The sequence below is a fragment of the Bufo gargarizans genome, chromosome 6, assembly GCF_014858855.1.
Source record: "Bufo gargarizans isolate SCDJY-AF-19 chromosome 6, ASM1485885v1, whole genome shotgun sequence".
Classification (NCBI taxonomy): domain Eukaryota; kingdom Metazoa; phylum Chordata; class Amphibia; order Anura; family Bufonidae; genus Bufo; species Bufo gargarizans.
Genome location: NC_058085.1, coordinates 116,002,426 through 116,028,746, shown reverse-complemented (window position 1 = coordinate 116,028,746; position 26,321 = coordinate 116,002,426). Strand labels below are relative to the sequence as shown.

At 44.6% G+C, this 26,321-nt stretch overlaps 1 protein-coding gene across 1 annotated transcript in view; it reads left to right on the top strand.

Annotated features, from left to right (window-relative positions):
* Positions 1 to 3,074: 3,074 nt before the first annotated feature.
* KPNB1 (karyopherin subunit beta 1) overlaps positions 3,075 to 26,321 on the top strand; it is a 34,813-nt gene continuing 11,566 nt past the window's right edge. Inside the window, exons 1-14 of the mRNA XM_044297129.1 lie at positions 3,075 to 3,235; positions 3,376 to 3,434; positions 8,849 to 9,031; positions 9,121 to 9,321; positions 11,825 to 11,977; positions 13,039 to 13,098; positions 13,177 to 13,266; positions 13,338 to 13,448; positions 14,960 to 15,061; positions 16,074 to 16,298; positions 17,597 to 17,788; positions 18,394 to 18,524; positions 20,542 to 20,689; positions 20,780 to 20,851. Coding sequence (XP_044153064.1) covers positions 3,196 to 3,235; positions 3,376 to 3,434; positions 8,849 to 9,031; positions 9,121 to 9,321; positions 11,825 to 11,977; positions 13,039 to 13,098; positions 13,177 to 13,266; positions 13,338 to 13,448; positions 14,960 to 15,061; positions 16,074 to 16,298; positions 17,597 to 17,788; positions 18,394 to 18,524; positions 20,542 to 20,689; positions 20,780 to 20,851 — 1,767 coding nt within the window. The 5' untranslated portion in view covers positions 3,075 to 3,195. The remainder of the gene's footprint in view (positions 3,236 to 3,375; positions 3,435 to 8,848; positions 9,032 to 9,120; positions 9,322 to 11,824; positions 11,978 to 13,038; positions 13,099 to 13,176; positions 13,267 to 13,337; positions 13,449 to 14,959; positions 15,062 to 16,073; positions 16,299 to 17,596; positions 17,789 to 18,393; positions 18,525 to 20,541; positions 20,690 to 20,779; positions 20,852 to 26,321) is intronic.

The following is a 26,321-nucleotide window of genomic DNA, read 5'->3' as shown; positions in this document are numbered from 1 at the left end:
CAGGTGACTATTACTGTACATAATTATTAGGCAACTTAACAAAAAACAAATATATACCCATTTCAATTATTTATTTTTACCAGTGAAACCAATATAACATCTCAACATTCACAAATATACATTTCTGACATTCAAAAACAAATCAGTGACCAATATAGCCACCTTTCTTTGCAAGGACACTCAAAAGCCTGCCATCCATGGATTCTGTCAGTGTTTTGATCTGTTCACCATCAACATTGCGTGCAGCAGCAACCACAGCCTCCCAGACACTGTTCAGAGAGGTGTACTGTTTTCCCTCCTTGTAAATCTTACATTTGATGATGGACCACAGGTTCTCAATGGGGTTCAGATCAGGTGAACAAGGAGGCCATGTCATTAGATTTTCTTCTTTTATACCCTTTCTTGCCAGCCACGCTGTGGAGTACTTGGACGCGTGTGATGGAGCATTGTCCTGCATGAAAATCATGTTTTTCTTGAAGGATGCAGACTTCTTCCTGTACCACTGCTTGAAGAAGGTGTCTTCCAGAAACTGGCAGTAGGACTGGGAGTTGAGCTTGACTCCATCCTCAACCCGAAAAGGCCCCACAAGCTCATCTTTGATGATACCAGCCCAAACCAGTACTCCACCTCCACCTTGCTGGCATCTGAGTCGGACTGGAGCTCCCTGCCCTTTACCAATCCAGCCACGGGCCCATCCATCTGGCCCATCAAGACTCACTCTCATTTCATCAGTCCATAAAACCTTAGAAAAATCAGTCTTCCGAGATATTTCTTGGCCCAGTCTTGACGTTTCAGCTTGTGTGTCTTGTTCAGTGGTGGTCGTCTTTCAGCCTTTCTTACCTTGGCCATGTCTCTGAGTATTGCACACCTTGTGCTTTTGGGCACTCCAGTGATGTTGCAGCTCTGAAATATGGCCAAACTGGTGGCAAGTGGCATCTTGGCAGCTGCACGCTTGACTTTTCTCAGTTCATGGGCAGTTATTTTGCGCCTTGGTTTTTCCACACGCTTCTTGCGACCCTGTTGACTATTTTGAATGAAACGCTTGATTGTTCGATGATCACGCTTCAGAAGCTTTGCAATTTTAAGAGTGCTGCCTCCCTCTGCAAGATATCTCACTATTTTTGACTTTTCTGAGCCTGTCAAGTCCTTCTTTTGACCCATTTTGCCAAAGGAAAGGAAGTTGCCTAATAATTATGCACACCTGATATAGGGTGTTGATGTCATTAGACCACACCCCTTCTCATTACAGAGATGCACATCACCTAATATGCTTAATTGGTAGTAGGCTTTCGAGCCTATACAGCTTGGAGTAAGACAACATGCATAAAGAGGATGATGTGGTCAAAATACTCATTTGCCTAATAATTCTGCACTCCCTGTATAGAAAAATAATGCTGCTTGCATTCAGGCAGGTGTTCAGTTTTTTTGTCCAGAGATAAAATCGTAGTATGCTGCGGTATTATCTCCGTCCTGATCAATCAAAAAGACTGAACTGAAGAAATCCTGATGCATCCTTAACGGATTGCTCTCCATTCAGAATGCATGGGGATAAAATGACAATGAATCCATATCTTTGCACAGATTTGGCCTTTTAAAAGGCATGTGGTCCTAAAATTTGGATCAGCTGAAAAACAGCCTGTTTCAGTTTAATTGTTATTTTCAATTAATTGAATGCTCAAAAAATGTTTTGTCTCACTCCCATTTCTTCTTGTTGCATGTTGAAGCTCTACTTGGACCCTTGTTAAGATCCAACAATGTAAAATAAGATTTTTTGCCATTTTTCAAGTGGTCTTAAACTTTTGATCAGGACTGTATGAATGAATGAAGGAAAAACCCAGTTTCAAATAAAGACAGCATGTTTGTTATAATCCTGTGGAATGTACACCATGACAATGGGGGTGGGGGGAGACAGGTGCATGTTTGGCATGAAGTGCTAGTATTATTGGAGCTGCCCCTATTTCTAACAACCAGAGCTCTGACCCCTATAAAGGTTTCTTAAGAAATTACAGTGAACATTAAAGCTCATCTGTCAGCAGATTTGTCCCTATGACACTGGCTGACCTGTTACATGTACGGTGGCAGCTGAAGGCATCTGTGTTGGTCCCATGTTCATATGTGCTCACATTGCTGAGAAAAATGCTGTTTTAATATATGCAAATGAGCCTCTAGGGGCAACGGGGGTGTCACCATTACACCTAAAGGTTCTGCTCTCTCTGCAACTGCCACGCCCTCTGCACTTTGCATTAACCTCCTCAGTTGTTTAAATGGGAACATGTCACAAAATGCAGTGCAGTCTGCCGGCAGCAGAGTAGGAGGAACTGAGTAGATTGATGTATAGGGGGTCATTTATCAAAACTGGCGGAAAGGAAAACTGGCTTAGTTACTCACAGCAACCAATCAGATTCCACCTTATATTTTTCACAGCTCCTCAGGAAAATGAAAGGTGGAATTTGATTGGTTGCTATAGGCAACTAAGCCAGTTCTACTTTCCACCAGTTTGATAAATCTCCCCCATAGTTTGTGGGAATTTTATTGAAGTAAACCTCTGGAGGCGTATGCATCCAGTGGGCGGGCCTACTCAATGATTGACAGCTATCTGTCCCGCACATCTAGGGGGTGCTGTCAATCACTGATGGGACCGCCCACTGGACTACTAAGCCTCTGAGCAGAGCTTTACCTCTAGAAGTAAAGGACAGCTTCTCCCACAAAACTATATATCCCTCTGCTCAGCTCCTCCTGCTCGTTGACCTGCTGCCTGCACTGCATTTTCATGGCAGGCTCACTTTACATAATGGAACACACAAAAAATAGATAAAAACCTGGCCTATAAAAATGCTATCAAATAAATAAAACACGGGACATAGGGTTAAAACGGACCCTGCTCTGCTCCTCAGCCTGTCCTATACCTCACACCGCAGCCGCCTATAGAGAGCGGTGACAGGCGCGCAGCACTTACTGTCACATGGCCACGCTTAGCCCCGCCTCCGCCATCCCACAATCCTTAGCTGCAATGACTGGCGCCGCGGCGTGCTCGCCGCCAATCAGGAAGCTGTGCGTACAGTGAGGTCCGGCAGATATCAGTGCGCGATCGTGCTCCACCCCTCTTGCACTGCGCGCCTGAATCCCTCCGCGCCACGCTCCCTCCCTCCGGCAGACCGCCCGGCACCGCCCGAGCAGTGACCCGGTATCGCCCGCATGGAGCTCATCACTATCCTCGAGAAGACCGTATCTCCCGGTGAGTGAGCGGGCGCCGTCCGCGTCGGACAGCAGCGGGTTTGGGTGTAATGGGCATCTGCGGGCTGGCCGGGTGTGACAGCAGCTGGGTCTGGCTTATGGAGTAGGGGCTAATTCTGTTCCGCTCTCTGTCTCCCGTAGACCGCAATGAGTTGGAGGCGGCGCAGAAGTTCCTGGAGCAGGCGGCCATCGAGAACCAGGTAATAAAAGCAGAAAGCCGGGGGAGATTGCACATGTGGCGGAGCTTCGGGACAGTGCTGCCGGGGGTCTGGCGGGATGCTTGGCGGTGCTCGGTCCTGCTGAGAGGTTGCCGGTTACAGTGTGCCAGGAAAGGGCCGTGCTCGGGCCTCCTCTAACCGCCAATACACGCGCAGCCTAACCTGCCCGCCATAAGCGATCAGCCAATGGGCATGATGGGAGAGCCGGAGCCGGGTGGCGGCTGTCCAATCGGAAGGCGGCGTTGAGGGAGCGGCGCAGGGGGCGGAGGCGCAGCACGTTTGGTTGACGAGCGGCCTAGTGCTCTTTGCCGGGAACCAAAGCCCATGTGGGGCTACTCTCATGTGGTGCAGCGGCGCGCTCCTGTCCGGCCATGCTGGGAGGAGTAGTCCCTGAGTGCTGATAAGCAGCCATGTCCAGGCGGTCCTGTGGACACTTAATGCCTGCTGCAGAAGCCTTGTATATCCCTCAGTGTCGGGCTGATTTACAACTTGGGTAAAGGAAAACTGGCTTTGTAGCAACCAATCAGATTCCACCTTTCATTTTTCTGTGCTCCTTTGGAGTATGAAAGGTGGAATCCGATTGGTTACTATGGGCAACTATACCAGTTTTTCTTCACACCAGTTTTGATCAATCTTCCTCCATAAGCATTACTACAAGGTTCCCCCCAAACCCCACATTGTACCCCCTAGCAGTGACCAGGGTGCTGCTGGCCATCAGCGATTCCCAATTTGGCTTGTAAATGGTGTTGAGCGAACTTGTGTCTTAAGTTCAGCGTCTAAAGTTCGGGTTATCGAAGTATCCCATTATGGATTCCGCTACCGTAGACCATAACGGAATTTAGAATCCATAACGGGATTCTTCGATAACCCGAACATTAGACGCCGAACTTAACACAAGTTCGCTCAACACTACTTGTAAATAGACAGATGGGAGTAAGCCTCTGGTAGCCGCCTGTCTCTCGACAGTAAAGGATTGGACATATTCAGCTCCACCTGCTTTATCCTTCCCTCCTCTGACATCTGCTATTGTGGAGTCGTGAGGTGCCTATCCACTTGGCGTACTCGGGTATTCCATCTCAGACATTAATTTTTTTAATGTCATTTTTTATTTATTTTTTTCTCTCTGAGATCTATCGCAGTGGATGCACAGTGTGCTATCCGTCAATTTGGGGGGGGGGGCCTTCTGGTCTAGGAGCTGGTCCCACCTCTGACATTGTAGAGAAATGCCATCAATGTCAGAGATTCGAAAACCTCTTTAATATAATGTACATGACCAGTTTAAAGGGGGTTTCCAGCTTGTGTTTTTTTTTTTTTTTTTTTTTTTTTTCAAAAAAAAAGCCACCCAGTGGGTTCTGTCAGAGGGAGAATACTTACCTGGTCCCCGATGCTCATTTTAGTCGGTCCACCACTGTCTTCACTGCATTTTGGTCCCAGCATGTAAGCTTTCATCATTCACAAAGGGGGCACGTGCACCGCTGCAGCCAATGACTGGCTGCAGCAGTGATGTGTCCCCTAAGCAGCGCTTCACTGAGGTCACATGTTGCTGCTCTGGCCAGTCATTGGCTGCAGAGGTGCATGTGACCCTCAGCGGCAGTAGACCCACAGAACCGAACAGGGTGTTAGGGAGCAGGTAAGGGTCCTTCTTTTGATAGGTCCGGCAGGGTTGGAGGGTAATTTAAGACTCCTCCATGTTGGAAACTCCCTTTAAGATGTTTAACATAGAGACTTCTTTAAAGGAAAGAAATCTTTTGGTAAATGGGTATTTCCAGGCATGCGCTCCACTTTCCATTTACTGTTAAAGGGGTTATCCGATGTCTCCCAACAGCACCCCCCCCCCCCATTGGGCCGGGCCCCTCAGAGGGGCAGCTCCTGGTTCCTGCTACTGCTTCTCCCTGCACATAGATGAAAACATCTGGTGTGGGTGGGGGGGGGGAGCAGCCAATGGCAGGCGGGGATAAACCTTCCCAGAAAAAGTGGTGAAGGGTGCATGCGCAGCCGCCCTCCGTTCATTTCTATGGAGCCGCCGAAAATAGAAATGAATGGGAGCGTTGGCCGCGCATGCGAGGTATGCTTCCATTCACTTCAATGGGAGAGGCGGGGAGCTGTGCCTGGTGGTGGACGGACCCTGAGAAACCCGGGGTCCTCCAGCCACAACTCTCCCCGGCTCCGTTCTCGTTGTAGGTGTGGGTCCCACCTAGCGATATGCCCCCATTTTCTAAGATGGGATTACCCCTTTAACATAGGAAGTGGTCTTAAATGTCCTGTCCTGCTCATGGGGCATACGGGGGGGCCCTAGTGAGTCCTGTTCACTGCAGGAATGGTGGTGCTTTGGGCTGCCAGACAGATTTCAAGAGGCCTTGCACTTTCCTAGTAGTCCTGCAACTTAGTGATGGGTTACAGCGCCCTGTTTAAGAAATGGAGTCTCCTGACCAGTAGATCACCAGCTTGACTTTGCAGGACCTGCATACCTTAGCAGTTGTATCTTCAGCCGTTATCGTTCAGCCACTATTGGCGTGGTTAGTTTTGGCTTCCAATAACTGTGGGTGATACCCAGCACTCAGTGCCATTGGTTGAGCGCAGGGCACCACCAACCTGACAATGCTGCTTTCAGGCGCCAATAGCGTCCAAATGGGGGGAGGCTAAGAGAAAACACACTGGCCCTGGTTTATCATGCCTTCACTCCAGAATTCTGGCATCAAAAAGGGCTTTTGCGATCTTTCTGCACTAGCGCAAAATTGTCTTTCAGTTTTCTCTCCGGCTAAGAATACTGATCGCTTTCCGGATCCGTTATTCATTTACATCAAAGTGTATCAGTGCCATATCCGTTCTGCGCATGCGCAGACCTTTAAAAATGCAAAAAATACCGGATCAGTTTTTCCGGATGACAGACTGATCCGGTGTTTCAATGCATTTGTCAGACTGATCCGGATCCGTCTGACAAATGCCATCTGTTTGCGTCCGGATCAGACGGGCAGTTCCGACGATGGAACTGCCTGCCACAATCCCCTGCTAGTTATACAGACCTCTGCTTCTCTCCATTTTGACATTTCTACCACCTTCCTTGTCCAGGACACAGAGATAAAGCGTGTGCTGGCCAGGACAACTGAGCAGCGCTGGTATCGGCCACTTGGCAGGCGGCACAGGAAATACTACAGCTGCCAGCTACAATGTTTGGCAGTTGTAGTAATTCTTTAGATGCTTGCCAGGTGGCTCGTTCTACCCCACAATGGGTCTCGGTTGCTTCCTGTTGGAGGACATTGGTAGATCACATAAGGGCAGCTTTCCCTAAGAAAAGTTGAATGGGGCAATGGACAGCTCGCAGAGATGAACTACCTCTTCAAACAGCTGATTGATGAGTCTGACTCCTAATCTAATGACCTATCCAGAGGGGTTTTCCTATCTTGGGCATTGGTGGCATATTGCTAGGCTATGCCACCAATGTAAAGTGCTCCTGTCTCCAGAACAGGCCCTCGAAAGTATAGGAGGGCGTAAGTATGCTCGATTGATCTTCATTCACTTTTATGGTAGTTCTGAAAATGGCTTGCTCGGCTATTTCTGGCAGTCCCGTAGAAGTGAGCTGTGAGCGCACCACGCATGCACTGTCATCTCTCCATTCGCCGCTATAGAAAGTCCAGAAATGGCTTAGCTGGCGCTCTATTTGTCAGAGCTCCCATAGCAGTGAATGATAGGTGGCCATGCTTGAGTGGTGTGTGCTCCTTCACTTCCAGGGGCACACTCTGGAAATAGGACTGGGTCCCACTCTGACATGCCACCAATGTCCTAAATGGGAATACCCCTTTAAGATGTCTAACTTGTGTTAAAGGGGGCCATAATGAAGACCAGGATTTACACTACTAAAGCAGATCTGTTTGGGTAGAACAAGGGCCCCTATTCAAGTGGCAGAACTGCTGTTGGGCCCTAGAGAAGTAACTTTCTTCAACCCCAATGGACTTCATTATCTCACCTCACTGCGGACTGTGGTTTCCATATATTCAGATATGTCCAAATGTATCCCTCCATGTTTCTCTGCCAGTGCCTATATGCCAAGGACATATTAGGACAGTCTTATCTTTACAAAATGTTCAGGCTGTATTTTGCTAGAGCCAGACGCCTTGACTTCTCTACATGTGTAGAAACTGAGGAACATTGAGAAATTCTTTTTCCCATTCATCTCCTTTAGTGGGTGTTTGTGGCTTTTAATCCATGTTGGCTTCGCAGGAAGGTAGTAGTTTCTCTAGCTGTGGCATCTTCCAGGGGTCACTGTGGGAACATGAGTCTTAGTACAGCGAGGGTAAAACTATTTGGTAAATAACTGACCTAAACTGTGCCAAACATTGACTTGGGGTCCATTCAACGTCCGCAGTATTTTGCACTGGGCAGGCACCCCAATAGAAATGCCTATTCTTGTCTGCAGCTGCTGATGTTCTATTTAATTTTTTTTGCAGGCCGGAAATGCGGATAGCACACTGTGTGCTGTCCGCATCTTCTCCGTCCCCGTTGAAAATGAATGGGTCCACACCTGATCTGCATAATTGCAGAACGTATCTGGACCCAAAGTACGGACGTCTGAATGGAGCCTAATGGTGTCCGTTTGGTTTCTGTTCTGGGGTCACAGATGTGAACATGCCCTTAGTAGTATCACAAGTAAATGTTGCCTGGAATAAAGGCCCTAGGCCAGTGATGGCGAACCTTTTAAAGGCCGAGTGCCCAAACTGCAACCCAAAATCCACTTATTTATTGCAAAGTGCCAACAAAGCAATTTAACCTGAATACTATAGTCCAATATAGTATATGCTCTATGTACTTTATCATTTAGCTATAATAGCCTGCCTACATTCAGTGTGCTGCCTGTGCTGTTCATAGTGCGCCTGTGCTGAAAAGTCTAAGGCATATTGTACACTATTGACTTTTTCCAGAGTGCGGATGCCCACAGAGAGGGCTCTGAGTGCCGCCTCTGGCACCCATGCCATAGGTTCGCCATCACTGCCCTAGGCCATTACGTCTTGAGAATGGGGTGCTATTTATGGTGGCCTGTATGCTTTGAACAGTCTTGAGGCCACTGTAAGTTGCTGATAGCCACTGCAGGCAGCCATTACACTTAACAGATTGGCATAAACTGCCTCTGTCAGGGATTGAGGGCAGGTTTAGTCTTCTATTGCTGTAATTATTTCTGCTTGCTAAGAAATAATTAAGTAGCTGTAAACTAGCGCTATGCCCACAAGTAATGCTGCCGTGTAGACTCTTAAAGGAGGTATTCTGGCTTTGACACGTTATTCCCCTGTCCACAGGGGGCTCTGTGGTATGTAAAGTGTAGGTAGCAGGTCAATGTGGTGGTTGGTGTGTGTGCTTTATTGTGACTTTCCCATCTTTTATTAATGCTCTTATTAATTTCATAGGCAACTTTCTTGTTGGAGCTCTCAAAGGTCCTTGCAAATCCTGGGAACAGTCAGGTGGCTAGAGTTGCTTCTGGTTTACAAATTAAAAACTCCTTGACCTCAAAAGATCCAGATGTGAAGACCCAGTACCAACAGCGCTGGTTGGCAATTGACGCTAACATCCGTAGGGAAATAAAAGCTTTGGTAAGTTCTGATCTAGTGTCCTAGTGTTTGTCTTTTCTTCAGGCAGTAGAACTAGAGATACCAAATTCTTGTCTCGTTTCTCTTCTCAGGTGCTGAGAACACTAGGTACAGAGAGCTACAGGCCTAGTTCAGCATCGCAGTGCGTGGCCGGGATAGCATGTGCGGAGATAACAGTCAATCAATGGCCTCAGCTAATTCCACAGCTTGTTGCCAACGTCACAGACCCAAACAGTACAGAACACATGAAAGAATCTACGCTGGAAGCCATTGGGTACATCTGCCAGGACATTGTAAGTAATCTAGAACCTTAGAAGGCTTTATCTTACAGTACAGGTTTATCCTTGTATAGAGTGTTTGAGTTTATATAGATATGCTTTGTGGAAAGAGATAGAGATATATAATTTCATGTACTCATTCTGAGTTAATGTTCAGAGCTGTATTCACTGTTCTTCTGGTTCTCATTGGAACCAGTTGACAAGCCCATTGTCAGACCTATACTTAACAGCTTAGGTGAGCCACTAGAGAGCAGAGAAAATTTCTGTATGGCGCCTGGTCTAAAGACCTACCTTTCTGAATGCATGTTCTATGCAGACATTGAGCTGGGAGGCTGAACACTTTGAGCTCTTAGATGGTCAGTCTAAGGCACACCTGTGCAATATTCATGCTGTCTAATCAGCACCCTGATATGCCACACCTGTGAGGTGGGATGGATTATCTCCGCAAAGGAGAAGTGCTCACTAACACAGATTTAGGCCCCATGCACACGGCCGTGTTTCACAGCCGTGTGCGGGCCGTGGAACCGCGGCCTGGATCCCTCCTGAGAGCAGGAGCGCACGGCGTCACTGGTTGCTATGACGCCGTGCGCTCCCTGCTGCCGGCACAGTACAGTAATACACTGGTATAGATCATACCAGTGTATTACTGTATTGCGGCAGCAGGGAGCGCACGGCGTCATAGCAACCAATGACGCCGTGCGCTCCTGCTCAGGAGGGATCCAGGCCGCGGTTCCACGGCCCGCACACGGCTGTGAAACACGGCCGTGTGCATAGGGCCTTAGACAGATTTGTGAACAATATTTGAGTAATGGGCCTTTTGTGTATGTAGAAAATGTTTCAGATCTTTGAGTTCAGCTCATGCAAAATGGGAGCAAAACTGAAAGTGTTGCATGTGTATAAGTAAACTTTATGGGACTTTAATATATATTTTCCTAGAGAAATTACTTTTTGCTTATGAGCTACTTCTCTCCTTTTATCTACCCCCAATTTGCCTGCATAAGGCCTCATGCACATGGCGGGCACCGGCCGTGTGCTCCCAGCATCACGGATTCACTTGAATGGGTCCGCAATTTGGAGCTGCGGTACGGAGGCACTACTGAGTGCTTCCGTGGTGTTTCTGTCTGTACTGCAAAAAAAAATAGAACATGTTCTATTTCTCTGTGCGGACGGATCAGGAACCCATTCAAGTTGAATGGGTCTCGATCTATCCTGGCTGCTGCACGGATGTTGCTCGTGCATTGGGGGCGGCAAATTGTAGTCCCAAATGCACAGAACAGCCGTGTGCATGAGGCCTAAATCATTCAGCCTCAAGTCACGGTTAAAATCTTGAGAGATGAGATGGATTACTAGCTCACTGAGGTATCTGGCTGTATGTTGCCTGTAGAAGCTTATCGAGGAGGAGTTGGTCAGACACAAAAAGGCCCTAGAAAATGTTCACTTCAAGTGCTGGACTCACAGCTACACCTCCCAGTGGTATTGTGTAATGCCATCTATGCTGCAGTAGGAGAGCAGGATCTCCTCTTGTGTGCTGTGTATGGGAAACATCATAGCAGCTACTCTGGTCTGCACATACTAGCTCAGGTAAAACTTAAACTTGGTAATTTAGACTGTAGAGGTGAAAACTTGTGATAAGTGCCATTTACACAGCATAGAACAACCAGTTAGTGTTATGCTCGTGTACACACACGTCTGCTTATTCTGAAAAGTGATCTGAAATAACAGGTACAGTTGTACTGTGTGTAGGTTAGCTACTGCAAATAATTTATTGGCTTGTGTATATTTACACCAGTTCATTTAATATGTGAAATATCTCACACGTAATGCCTTGCTTTGAAAAGTGCTAGGCTGATTGCAACAATTATGCCAGCATATCAGCCCATTAAGGGTACGTTCACACGTCCATATGTGTTTTGCAGACCGCACATCACTGGCACTCTCATAGAAAATGCCTTTTCTTGTCCGCAATTGCGGACAAGAATAGAACATGTTCTATTTTTATTTATTTTTTTGCGGATCCGCAAATGCGGATAGCACATTCTGGCCCCACTGAAAATGAATGGGTGTGCACCTGTTCTGCAAAATTGCGGACCCGTTTTGCGGATGTTTGAATGGACCCTTTATAGTAGCAGTGCTGTCAACAGCATCCAGATTTCTATGTAGCAACAGAATCTCAGCTGAATATTGGCTCAGTACGCCAGCTGTATGGCTAAGGGTTTTTTATTTATATTTTTGTGCCCTCTTAGGGTCCATTCACATGTCCGTATGTGTTTTACGGATCCGCAAAATATTGACACCGGCAATGTGCGTTCCGCATTTTGCGGACTGCACATCGCCGGCACGCTAATAGAAAATGCTTTTTCATGTCCGCAATTGCGGCCAAGAATAGGATATGTTCTTTTTTTTTTTTTTAACATTGCGGAACGGATGCGGACCCATTTTGCAGATGTGTGAATGGACCATTAGAGACTTGTACGACAGTCCAAATTGATTTTCTCCCTCATTTTGTTTCCACCTTTAGGACCCTGAACAACTGCAACACAAATCCAATGAAATCCTGACCGCTATCATCCAGGGTATGAGGAAAGAAGAGCCAAGCAACAATGTTAGGCTTGCAGCCACAAACGCCCTGCTCAACTCTCTGGAGTTCACTAAATCTAACTTTGATAAAGAGGTTAGTTGGTAGTTCTGTATATTCTACCTGTGATGTCAGTGCAGTACCCTTCACCCGCTGTCAGCTGGCCTATACCCAGCTGGATGCAGTGCAATGGTATCAAAGGACCATGCTAAATATGTGGAATTGCTGAACTAGCAGCCTCTGGTCTGTGCTTGGACCAGCTATTGCTGAATTGGGATGTGACTTCAGCAGTCAGGGGCACAAAATATACAGCACTTTTTCTAAGGTGAAAGACACTGAACAGTCAAATACTCTTTTGGAGTTTGCAATAAAAGGGACAGCAATACATTTTGTATATCGAACTACAGCAAAGTAACATAGTTTGTAAGGCAGGAAAAAGACATCTGTCCATGTAGTTCGGCCTGTTATCCTGCAAAGTTGATCTAGAGCAGGCATGCATAGCCTGTGGCCCTCCAGCTGTTGTAAAACTACAACTTCCACAATGCTCTGCTGTTTGGGCATGCTGGGAGTTGTAGCTTTGCAACAGCTGGAGGGCCGCAGGTTGAGCATGCCTGATCCTAGAGGAAGGCAAAAAAACAACTCGCGAGGAAGAAGCCAATTTTCCTAATTTTATGGGTAGAAAAAATTATTTCCTGACTCCACTCGGGCAATCGGAATAACTCCTTGGATCAACGACCCTAGAATTTTAGTAACTATAACCTGTAATATGGTTGCATCCAGGCCCCTCTTGATCACTTTCAGTGAGTCCACCATTACAACCTCTGGCAGGGCTGCATAGTCTCACTGCTCAAATCCCTTTTATGTTGGTGTAGAAGCCTCCAGCGGTTACAAAACTACAACTCGCAGCATGCCGGAACAGCTTACAGCTATTAACCTACAGCAAGGCATGGTGGGAGGGCCGCAGGTTGAGCATCCCTGCTCTAGACGAAGAGGATGTCCCCTTGCCAAGCTAGAGGACAATAGCATGTTTCAGTTGTAACCCCCAGCCTTTTCACAAATTGCATGTAGTTCATTCATTTTGGTCGTCTGTTTCCAGGCCTCTGTCTGCTGTGGTTTTGTTTATTGCAAGTTAATGTCCTTTCTTTTCTCCCTGCTAGTCTGAAAGGCATTATATTATGCAAGTGGTCTGTGAAGCAACACAGTGTCCTGATACTAGGGTGAGTTATTAAAAAATAATGGTCATATTGTCAGTGACATCACCACTTTTGGTTTACCACGTGGCCTCTATCTTGTAGGTGCGAGTAGCTGCTCTTCAGAACCTGGTGAAGATTATGTCCCTCTACTACCAGTATATGGAGACCTACATGGGACCTGCACTTTTTGCTGTGAGTTATGTGACTAGGAGACTAATTTGTTCTCGTAAAAGACTTTTTGTAACCTATATCCTGTTTTTCAGATCACCGTGGAGGCTATGAAGAATGAAATAGATGAGGTGGCTCTGCAGGGAATAGAATTCTGGTCCAATGTCTGTGACGAGGAGATGGACCTGGCAATTGAAGCAACCGAGGTAATAAAATCATACTAAAGTATTGGTTAAGGGTAGGTTCACATGTGGTAGATCTGTCGCAGACATTTGTATCTGAAGAATCTTTTTTCCTGCTGCATCTGCATTGGGTTCTTCCTGTAGAAGGTGCATAATTCAGACAAATGGGCCAAAATCTGCAATGTGGATATACCTGCAGTTTTCCTACTAGTCCTGAACTGGGCTTACTCGTAATATATGTAACTGACTGCAGTACAGAGCTCCTCTAATGAGACAGAAGCTGTCCTGAGGAATGCAAGGTGTACAAGATGAGCATGCAGTTCTTCAGGGAAGGTTCACAAGAGAAGATGACACATGGGCTAAGAATTGCCCATTAAACATGATCCTTAATGGATAAAACTGCGGTTGACATGAGGTCATGGTGGTTCTAATCTCTTAATCAAAAGAAGTGTACAAGGGAAGTATTGACTAAGGAATAGGGTCTTTGCCTGTTTATGCTTTGGTCATACCCGTTCTGTGTCTGAGGATGACAAGTTCATGCACCACACATAAAAAATCGTGTTGATTATGACTTTCTGAAGATTGAGAAGGGTTTTGGCCAAATTGTGTGTATTGTATTTTCCTATAAAGTTTTTGACCTTTTTTTTTTATATGCAGTCATGTAAATATACTGCTCCCACAGGATCTCTATCCTTAAAGGGGTTGTCTCATCTCGGACAATGGGGGCATATCGCAAGGATATGCCCCTATTGTCTTATGGGTATGGGTCCCACTGCTATGTCTGAAACTGAGCCCCGCACAGTGGTGACTGGAGGACTACGGTCCGGCCACCACTAAACGCTCCCCCGTTAGAAGTGAATGGGATTGCACCGTGCATGACCGGCCACCCCTCCCATTCACTTCTGTAAACCTCACAGAAATGGCCGAGCCAGTGCTTGGCTATTTTCGTTGGCCCCATAGAATTTATTGGAGGGTAGCTGCGCATGTGTAGTCTGCCCTCCACAACCTTACGGGGCTCTGTTCTCACCTATCAGACAATGGGGGCATATCCTAGCTATATGCCCCCATTGTCTGAGATGAGACAACCCCTTTTAATACTATGGGTAGGTTCATATGTACGCTAAGGTAATCCAATAGTCTGTTCTGACTGGGTAACAGACCTCCAGAGTTGCCATATCTGGCGTAGCCAGGCACCATCAGATCTTGTTGGTCAATAGAAAGGTATTTACTATGAATTTACCAGACACATAGCACTGCATGCAGCAGTATTTGTCAGGCAGAAAGACGGCAGTTATGCCAGAAAGTGTTGGATCCCTTCATAGCCAATGGAGATCTGATCGTGCCCAGTTATGCCAGGTACAGTAATTCCAGTAGTCTAGTTCTCTTCCGGAACAGACTACTGGATTACCTTAATAATATGACCAAAGCCTGAGTCAATACATACCTTTTTAAGGTTAATGTCTGCTGAGTAAAGTTGCGATATGGCAGGCATAAAATGCAAAATGTTAACATAACTGTTTAAACCTTGTTGTCAGGCTGCGGAACAGGGGAGACCACCAGAACACACCAGCAAGTTCTATGCGAAGGGAGCGCTGCAGTACCTTGTTCCTATACTAACGCAAACCCTGACAAAACAGGTGAATATTTATCATTGCCATAAGAAGGTGGTATGTTATAGAGCAGGACGAGCTGAGCAGATCGATATACTATATTATTGCATAAAATTTTTTTTTTTTGGGAGGAAGGGGGGGGGGGGGGGAGATTAAAACTGTAATTTATAGCTTTAAATCTCTGCACAATCCCTTGTAGAGCAAAGGCCCTGAGATATCATGCCTTCTCTCCAGAATTCTGTCTTCAAAAAGTTGCAAAATTAGTTTTATGTGACTTTGTATTCGCTCAAAAATGTTACAACTTTTTTTTACACTACTCTTCAGTTTTAAAATATGGTTGGGAAAGTGGGTGTGGTTAGCTATGGTAAATCTGGAGTGAAACTCCTTATCGGAGACTTTGATCAGTTGCAATCTCACTCCAGTTGGAGGGTGTAGTAGAAAAACTGGAGTAGTTTTTCTAGACAGGAGTTAGGCTTAGGAAAAGTCGCATGTTTGATAAATTTGGCATTTGATAAATGTGGTATAAAGTACCCCAGCTCAGACTTGAGTAAAATAAACTTCAAATATTCCCCTTGTGATAAATTCCCCCCCAAATGTTTAGGTATTTGGCATTGTGACAGAATTTGTCACTCAATGCTAATTTTTCAAGGGGATGTCCGGCCTTCTATAAGCGGTCGCACACGTGGACACTGACCTTGTTGGAAGTTTTACATACAGGTACCGAAGGCGCTGTAACTGAGCGGTGGGGATTAAGTAAGCATGCAGGTCTCCACAGCTCAATGAGACGGGTGAGAATCTAAAGGCTTATAAGAAGCATGACAACACTGTAGTAGCTGCAGTTCTGATTTGGCCTTACATGTGTATTAAACTCTCGGTTAAAGGGGTATTCCATCTTTGCCTGGTGTCAAACTATCACTTATCTGATATTGATGGCCTGTCTCGAGACAAGCCTATTTTAATGCATCCTAATAAGTCTTTGGTTATTTGTACATCACCCTTAAAGCATTTTTTGTTTTCATACCACCACCTGATCAACTAGGATGAGAATGATGACGACGATGACTGGGATCCCTGTAAGGCTGCTGGGGTTTGCCTCATGCTCCTTGCTACTTGCTGTGAAGATGACATTGTCCCCCATGTGCTGCCATTCATCAAAGAACACATTAAGAACCCAGACTGGCGCTATAGGGATGCAGCAGTCATGGCATTTGGCAGTATACTTGAGGGTCCAGAAGCCTGCCAACTGAAGCCGTTGGTCATCCAGGTTAGTAAATGATTTGTAAGTAAACCTAAAGGATTTTCTATGTCTAAGGATGACTAGTTCATGCACCACACAGAACATACTGTGTTGATTATGACTCTCTGAAGACATTTTAGTAGCTGAATGACTAGGTGTGAACCTCTCCAGTAGTTGAAAACTATACATCATGCCCTGGTCTGATGAAATAGTGTTTATAGGCTGTGTGCACATGGTATTCAAGCCTTTCATCAGAGGTATCTCAGGAAGGTTTCCTGATGCATACTTCTGACTGTTAAAACGTTTGCTGCAGGATAACCATATGGTTGCATACATGCCCACTGACTCAAATTGTGGAGGAAAGTATGTAGTGCAACACGTCTTTTGCAGTGGACCACTGTAAGAAAAAGCAGTGTTCTGCTCTTTCCTATACTGTAAGGGAAAAGGTGTGCTGCCCTTGGGTACATTTGACATGTATGGCTCCGACAGGAGGCTGAGCTATATTTTATAACAGCTTTTTAACATGTTCCGATTAAACTTAATTTAGCAAAGGAGGATTTGAGATATAGATAGATATATATATATATATATATATATATATATATATATATATATATATATATATATATATATATATATATATTTAATTTTAACTTAACCCATTCGCTACCAGCGCCATACATGTACAGCGATGGGCAAACATTGCTCCCATTTGCACGAGCATCATGGCTGGCGGTTCTCTGCTGTTTAAAACAGCAGAGACCCACGGCTAATTACCGGCTGGCAGCAATGCCAATCGCGGTCATTAAAGCCTTTAGATGCCATGATAGTCAGATCACAGCATCTTAAAGGGTGAAAAACCCAGAAGCTTGCTCCTCCGGGCTTCTTACGGCATCCTCTGCAGCCAATGAGTATGCCGGTAATTTAATTCAATACCCTAGGTCTTACTGAAGAGACCAAGGGTAGTGAAGCTGCAATTCTTATTTTGGACAGCAGGTGGCAGGCCAACATAAGAAATTAGCAATTCGGAACAGTTAATAGATGTAAAAAAAAATAAATCCATTAAAATCATTTTAAAAGTAAAAAATAAAATGACAAATATAAACATCTTGAGGATCACATGGCCGTAAACGCCTGTACTATTACAATATAAAAAAAATTCCAAGATGCAAATGGCATAATGGGGGAGGGGGGGGGGGAGATCAAAATGGCTTCTCTTACCCAAAAAATTTGATCAAACAGTCACACAGACTCCAAGATGTTGTTGATAAAAACTGCAGATCGTCCCGCAAAAAATAATCCTCATTCTATCTGCTTTACACCAGGCAATGCCCACACTCATTGAGCTGATGAAGGATCCCAGTGTGGTTGTCAGGGACACTACTGCTTGGACTGTAGGAAGAATATGTGAGCTTCTGCCAGAGGCAGCCATCAATGATGTCTACCTCGTTCCACTGCTGCAGTGCCTCATAGAGGGCCTAGGGGCTGAACCAAGAGTGGCTACAAATGTCTGCTGGGTAAGTAATTTGTCCTATACATAACTAATACAGTTACAGTGCGTTGTCCGTGATTGGGAAGATTGGAGTATGTGTACAACATTGCCCTAAATGTTACAATCGCGCGCCTCAGCCGGGAGTGCTGTGTTTCAAGACTCAGTGACGTACCTGGTCCCTTTCTGCTGAGCGAAGCCTCTTCCGCTTTGCAGGGAAGCCCGGTGACGTCACCCTCAGCCATGTGAATTATTCAAAGTGCCTGGATGGGCGGTAACAAGGCGGCAACCAACCGCGCTAAGCCATGCCTCTTTTGTCCAGTGATTATCACCGGGTAGGGCGCTTTATTATGAATAAAGGAGGCAGAGCATAGAATATTAATGAGGGGGCGGAGTCACTACAGATGAGTCATTTGAAACCACGTGATGCTGCGCTGGGAACCGCAGTGCAGCAGGAAGGTAGGAGAAAATAAACCATAGTTGTAAACAATGTGTGGGGGACTGTCTGAGCAATGTAGAAATGGTGAAAATACCTAAAAACATATGGGGGGACCTTGATTCAGCTGTTTATAGGGAGCACACTTTAAAAAATAAATCCCGGACAACCCCTTTTAATGGTTTGCGTGCTTTTAGGCTTTCTCTAGCTTGGCTGAGGCTGCGTATGAAGCCGCTGATGTAACGGACGACCAAGAGGAGCCAGCTTCCTACTGCTTGTCTAGCTCATTTGAAGTGATTGTACAAAAGCTGCTTGAGACGACTGACAGGTAAGCATCGCTTTAATCAATTGCCATTCAACAGAGCTGCAATAAATCGAGGATGACTGTACAACCTTCTTTATAAGGGTGCCTGTACACATGGCTGAGACATGTGAACACAGACTACTGCCAACTGTGCTTTACTTGTACTTTCCTGTATAGTGGTAATATGCAGCTCATTTGCGATGTGTGCAGGCACCCTTAACAAGAGAACTAGTAATATCCAATTACACTGACAAAAAAATAACATGCAGATGGAAATGTTGGCTTGCTGCAAAACTCAAGAGAACTCGCAGTTCAGACAGGAACCAGTCTGTGGGTATAATATTACGACGGGTGGTATATAGAGGGAACAGCAGTCAGACTACCACCCCTAAAACATGGCCTTTATTTTAGATAATAAAAAACAAAAACAAATGATAACATAAAGAGAAAAAAATGAATGTTAATGTTTTCATAAAAATGAGTCAATCCTCTGCAAGTAGAGACACGGATAGGCTTGTGCAGGCCAAACGTATCATGCTATGGGCTCTGGCCCTAAATCTGTAGTGCCCTGCCTAAAAACTGAATGGCCGCCCGATAGGGGATCGCACCTATCAGGCTACCAGCTAATATGTGCTGACTGAAAGATCATTACTACCATGATGAGTAGCACAAAATACTCTCAAAAGAAAAAAACTCAAATATGCACAGAAAATAATAAAGTAAAAAGAGTCCAGCTTTGTAGATCACTATTGTAAACCAATCCTGATTTTATAGGTAGCTGTAAAATTGAGATTATAGCAAAATGATGACATGATCAACACGGCATCATCATCCCGACACGTTTCACCCATACATAGTTGGGCTCATCAGGGGACCTGTTGGGTAAATACCTGACCAGGATCAGGTCAAGACTTAGATCTGGAAACATTTAAAACAAACCAGTAGGATTTTCCAGCTTGGAGAACAAAACTGGAGATGGTAGATGTCAAAGGAATGGATATAACTGATATCAATAACAGCTCATTAAGCTAGTATACTATTAAAAATAAACCAATTGGCTACTTGCACAGTAGGTAAAGATCAGATGATACTGTTGTACAGGAGCCAAGTACCCTGATATATCAATCAAAAGGTGGACAGCAGTAGACTAATATCAGTCACCTATAGATGAATTAGGTGCTGTGTACAGTAGTATACAGGAGCTGGTGGACAGATAACGTTTTGCTGCAGGAGCCCAGTATAAGAATACATGGCAATAGATGTGACAGTTACCTGTGTGTGTGGATAGGGCACTGTATGTAGTGGTCCTGTGTCACCATTAGGATGGCAGAGGGTCTCCTGGCACCCGTGCTGCAAAATTCGCCATGCAGTTATGTCTCGGGCAGATATGTGAATGATTAGACACTGAGTCTAGCCACAAGGGGGTGTAAAATGCATCCTCTGATTCCCCATAAAAAGGCTGAGGCTACTTTTGGGCGGTAGCTTGTCTGCTACACATGCTGGTATGAGGCACTCGGACATTTGGCCCAGTTGACATTATTGAACTGAGAAGCAGGATGGTTGTTTTGACTAATTGCCCACCATGTAGATCAGGGATGCTCAACCAGCGGCCCTCTGGCTGTTGCAAAACTACAACTCCCAGGATACCTGGACAGTCTACAGCTATCCTCCTACAGCAGGGAGAAAAAACTGCTCACCTTCTTCTTGGCTGTGATGTGCTCTGCTGTGATTGGACCGCGACACAGCCAGGGGGGAGGAGGAGGAGTAACCCTGGCGTCTCCTTCCTGTACCACCCCACATCCCTGTCGGTCAGGGATTGCAGTCCTGCTCATGTTCAGTGCTGCAGTCATCCAACTACACAATGGACAGCGCTGTGTAATTCCAAGAGGTGTCAGACCTCTGCCAGTCTGATATTTTGAAGGCTTATACTGAGAATAGGCCATCAGAATTCTTGACAAACTAAGTCAGCAGCCCTCTTGTGGGTAGATGTTTGATATTGGAACTGTCAATTTAGTAGACTTGTTACCCTCCTTCTAATCAGACCTGATGGACACCAGAACAACCTACGGAGCTCTGCCTACGAAGCCCTAATGGAGATAGTAAAGAACAGTGCCAAGGACTGCTACCCTGCTGTGCAGAAAACTACTTTAGTGATAATGGAGCGGCTGCAGCAAGTGCTTCAGATGGAGGTAGGAGTGGGAGCATCTGCTGCGTAAGATGTGACTATTTTCAGCCAACATTGTGTTCTTATGCATTCCACCTCTCATTTCTCTTCACAGTCCCACATACAGAGCACATCAGATAGGATACAGTTTAATGATCTGCAGTCCCTTCTCTGTGCTACACTCCAGGTAAGTGTCCTTGATTACACTTGTAGTCACTTCAGCTCCAAGGCAAACCGCAGTCTAAGGATGACAAGTTCATGCACCACGCAGATATTGCTGTGTTGATTATGACATTCTGAAGACTCATTTATATATTTATAATTAAAAAATAAAATTCCGGGCGAATTAGTAAATTGAAGTGTTAATTTACTTGTAAATTGAGTAACTCTTTCTGAAGAGTGCTTTCTGTCTTGCCTAGCATTAAACAAAATGACCTATACATGATGCACTAGGCTGCAGTTCTTCAGGTTCTGTGTATAAGAGCAGCTCGCAGCCCCTCCCGTCTGCTGAGTGACGACTAAATGGACTCCTGGTTGGATGCTACAGCTTTTAATCACAGCGATGGGGAGGGGCTGCGGAGCTGCTTATACACTGAGCCTGAGGCACTTGCGGTCCCATCGAGTATGTGTTCTATATAGGTGGAGGACATGTTTATTTTATGGACTAGATGTTACGCTTTACATACTTAATAGCCTGGTACATGAGAAAAATGAGATTTATCTTCCCGATATGCCAGAAAAATGGCAAACTCCAGGGTTGTGACTTTTTAAATGGCCACAGGTGGCTTTTTTTTATTTTATTTTTTTAAATGCTTCTGTGGTTTCTTTCTGAAAACTGAAGTGTTGTGGGTGGGACCACCAGCCCTGGCAGTTTTTACATTTGTCAGCTACGAGCTGACAGTTTTTCTTTCTAGGCGCAGACTGGTGTGTTCCTCATCATAAACCTAGCGGAAGCGTTTCCTCTATAGTATAAGCTAGTGTGGCATATAGGAAAAACCCGATTGGCTAGTTAGAAGGCTAAATGTGATTGCATCAAACTACTTTCAATTGAATGGTGAGCCTGGTGGCACTAAGTGTTCAGTTTTGTAGGGCACATACACTGCCTGTCCATAAGGTCTCGCACTCAAATATTTCGTTGGGCCGCCTTTAGCTTTGATTACGGCACGCATTCGCTGTGGCATTGTTTCGATAAGCTTCTGCAATGTCACAAGATTTATTTTCATCCAGTGTTGCATTAATTATTCACCAATATTTTGCATTGATGATGGTAGAGTCTGACTGCTGCACAAAGCCTTCTCCAGCACATCCCAAAGATTCTCAATGGGGTTAAGGTCTGGACTCTGTGGTGGCCAATCCATGTGTGAAAATGATGTCTCCTGCTCCCTGAACCGCTCTTTCACAATTTGAGCCCAATGAATCCTGGCATTGTCATCTTGGAATATGCCCGTGCCATCAGGGAAGAAAAAATCCATTGATGGAATAACCTGGTCATTCAGTATGTTCAGGTAGTCAGCTGACCTCATTCTTGGAGCACATACTGTTGCTGAACCTAGACCTGACCAACTGCAGCAACCCCAGATCATAGCACTGCCCCCACAGGCTTGTACAGTAGGCACTAAGCATGATGGGTGCATCACTTCTTCTGCCTCTCTTCTTACCCTGATGTGCCCATCACTCTGGAACAGAGAAAATCTGGACTCATCAGACCACATGACCTTCTTCCATGGCTCCAGAGTCCAATCTTTATGCTCCCTAGCAAACTGAAGACTTTTTTTCTGGTTTGCCTCACTGATTAGTGGTTCTCTTACGGCTGCGCAGCTGTTCAGTGCCAATCCCTTGAGTTCCCTTCGCATTGTGCGTGTGGAAATGCTCTTACTTTCACTATTAAACATAGCCCTGAGTTCAACTGTTTTTCTTCAATTTGATTTCACAAAACGTTTACGTTTCCCACCACATTTCTTCCTCTTATACGATGGGTCCCCACTATCCTTCCAGTTTTTAATAATGCGTTGGACAGTTATTAACCCAATTTTAGTCGTTTCTGCAATCTCCTTAGATGTTTTTTCTGCTTCATGCATGCCAATAATTTGAGCCTGCTCAAACAGATTAACATCTTTTCCATGACCATGAGATGTGTCTTTCGACATGGTTGTTTAAGAAATGAGAAGGAACTCATTGCACCAGTTGGGGTTCAATAACTTGTTGCCAGCTGAAAGATAATCGCCCATGCAGTGATTATCCAATAGGAGGCTTATGACTACTTTGCTTAGTTAAATCCAGGTGGCGACTTTTTTTTTGCCAGGCAGTGTATTTTCACTACATTTAGTGTTTCATTTTATTTTTTTGGGGGTAGTTGCTTTGTATGAACTGCCCGCCAAATAAATGTTAAAAGGGGGGGAGGAGCTTGGCCATGCGATAGTATGGCCGCTTGACCTGTCAGCACCGTAGATCAGCGCCGCTACAGCGGTACAAAACAGAGGGACATAAATAAGTATTTTATTATACTTACCAACTCCCGGTCTCCTGCGATGTCTAAGGGTAAGAGGAACGAGCGGGCACCGCGTCATATTACTGAGCTCGTCACAGCGACGAAAGCTCCACAAGATGGCGCCGGTCCCTCACAAAACAGCCTAACAACGGCTGTCGCTGCTAAAGAAAGCAAAGGGGCAGCAATATTAGTAAAATGCTGACATTAACCCCTAACAAACCGGCTATTAATACTAAAAACTATCCTACTACCCCAAATAACATGAAAAAACTAAAGGATGCTCACCTTTTCTCCACAAAATCCCACAAATTCTACTGAACCTGCAAAAAAAAGCAATATTCCTTCTCAAAATTCCTCAAAACAATCTACAAGAAATGTCGCCAGAAGAACAACCTATTACAGAAAATATACTGAAAGAAATGCTAACCTTACTACAAACCAATATATGCGACGACATTGGTCAGATAATGCAAACTATCCATATAGACAGAAAATCTATGTTCACGTACCTCAGAAAACAAAATGAAAGAAATAATTATTACAGCACATAATGACCTAACAGACGCATACAAAAATGCTAACTCTGAGATAAAAGGGTTGAAAATAAAAATTACGGATCTGGAAGACAGATCTCGCAGAAATAACATAAAAATAAGAGGAATACCTGAAGACGTTGAACCCTCCAATTTAGAAAATTACATACAACAACTTATCAAATCAATCCTTCAACACGTGACAATATGCTGCTCATAATAGACAAAGCACATCGGATACCAAAATCCAAATCTGCGCCTCCAAACACTCCACTAACCAGAATACACTTTTACCACCTAAAAGACCAACTTCTACAAAACTGAAGAAGGAAAAACCCTACCTGAGCCCTATTAAAATATCCACATTTTCCCAGATCTTTCAGCAACTACTACAGGCAAGAAAAAAAATCTAACATCCCCAGCGCTTTCAGGGAAAACTAAATCAGATACAAATGGGGCTTCCCTACGAAAATCATCAAAAAAGAATATACCACATATATAATGCGGAATCGAGAAGAGGGGGGGGGGGGGGGGGGAACTACTACAACAATGGAACCTAATGCAAGCATCCAGATAAACACCAGCCCAAAACATTACTCAGAAAAAAATCACTCAAGAATGGAAGACCGTTGGGGAAAGAGGAAATCTTAAAACATTACAACGAACCAACACCACTACTACATGGCGCTAATCCGCCCAATTGGATTTCTCTGCCACACAGATTTATGCCTATTTTAGGCAATATAGACTATAACCGTTTATATATGTTATGTAATACTTCTTACTAAATTTGTTGGGATAAGAATTTTCTGTGGTTGGACATGCTGATACTTAAAGGGGTTATCCGAGTTATTTTTTTTTAATTCTTTCTATGTTCCTAACTAAGCAAATGTAACAGCTTTCCAATTCACTCACTTTATCTCCAGAGGCTGGTTTCTCAGATTTCACTGAGGGTCACATGACCTGTGATGTCAGCTTCTCTCCTTGCTCTGATAATCGTTTACAAGCCTGTAAACGAGATGTCACTGTGCTGGCCACGCCCCCCCTTTTCACTGCCGTCTGCTCTTTGCTAGGATACTTAACCCCTTCAGCTGCACAGCTCTGCAGCAGGGACAATTCTGGGCACTGGAGCTGATCTACTAGAGAGAGCATTACACAAGAAGGTAGGGGGAAGATCCTGTGTATTAGCAGTGTCATTATACAGCTGGGACTTGTAGTCCTACATATACAACATGCTGCAGAGTCTCCCAGCACTCAGGGCAGCTCTTGTATCCACTCCCTTAGCAGTGTCATTATACAGCTGGGACTTGTAGTCCTACACATACAACATGCTGCAGAGTCTTCCAGCAGGCAGACATGTCACTCAGGGCAGCACTTGTATTCACTCCCTTAGCAGTGCAGGGGGAGGGGCAGAGATTGTTATTGCATGTAAACAAAGGGCCAGAAAAGAACCAGGGAAATTAGGAGATATATATATATATATATATTATATTTTTTGCATAAAACTTGCTTAGCTCAGTTATAGATGGGATTTTCAGTGCTATATTTTTTTTCATAACTCTGACAACCCCTTTAACACCACTCAACTTACTGTCCTGTAAGATAAGTAAATATACACCACTACACACACTAGCTGCACATACATTTTACTTTTTCATTTAATATATTTGTTTTGTAGCAAAAAAAACTATAAAAATTACCTCTAACGCTAAACATTTCTTACTGTGGATTGAGGAAATATCTTTAAAATGTGATTTCTTTTCTCACACATTTACATAAAGATAAAACCCCTAAATGCCAACATCCTAATTTTCCACACATATTCCTAGCCTCAATGAATAAAATAGTTCATTGCAATAAAAAAAATACCATAAATTTTAAAATGATACACTTTAAGTGATCAACAAGGAAGACATTTAATACTGATATGCGAATTAAACAATATTAAATACACCTTAGTAAATATTTACTCCCCCAACACAAAACAATGAATTATCGCCAAAATATTCTCAAATTAAGAAAATGGCACAAGGCCCAATAATTGTCGGCGATTTCAACGATATTATGTTCCCAGACTTGGACTCCACTGCCCCATCTAGACGAAACTCCAATATACATAACCTCATTGTAAAAGGATACCTAGATGTCTGGAGATGCCATCACGGAACCGAAATAGACTACACCTTCTACTCTATACCGAACAACTCCTACTCCAGATTAGATATGTTCCTTATAAGTAGACCAGACCTACCCAAAACCCATCAACTGGGAATATTTCATGGTCGGACCATTCATCAACATCAATAGAAATTAAAGAACAATTTCTAGGCCCATCTACACCTCTCTGGTATCTATAAGACTACACTATAAATCACCCAGAATATATATAGATAGACATAAATCCTCCCTGAAAGAATATTTCACCATTAACAGCAAATCAAATTGCAGCCCCTTTTCAATATAGAACGCACATAAAGCAGTAATGCGTGGATTATTCATTCAAGCAGCACACATAAATAAACGTAGGGCTCTTTCACACTTGCGTTGTTCTTTTCCGGCATAGAGTCCCGTCGTCGGGGCTCTATGCCGGAAGAATCCTGATCAGGATTATCCCCATGCATTCTGAAGGGAGAGAA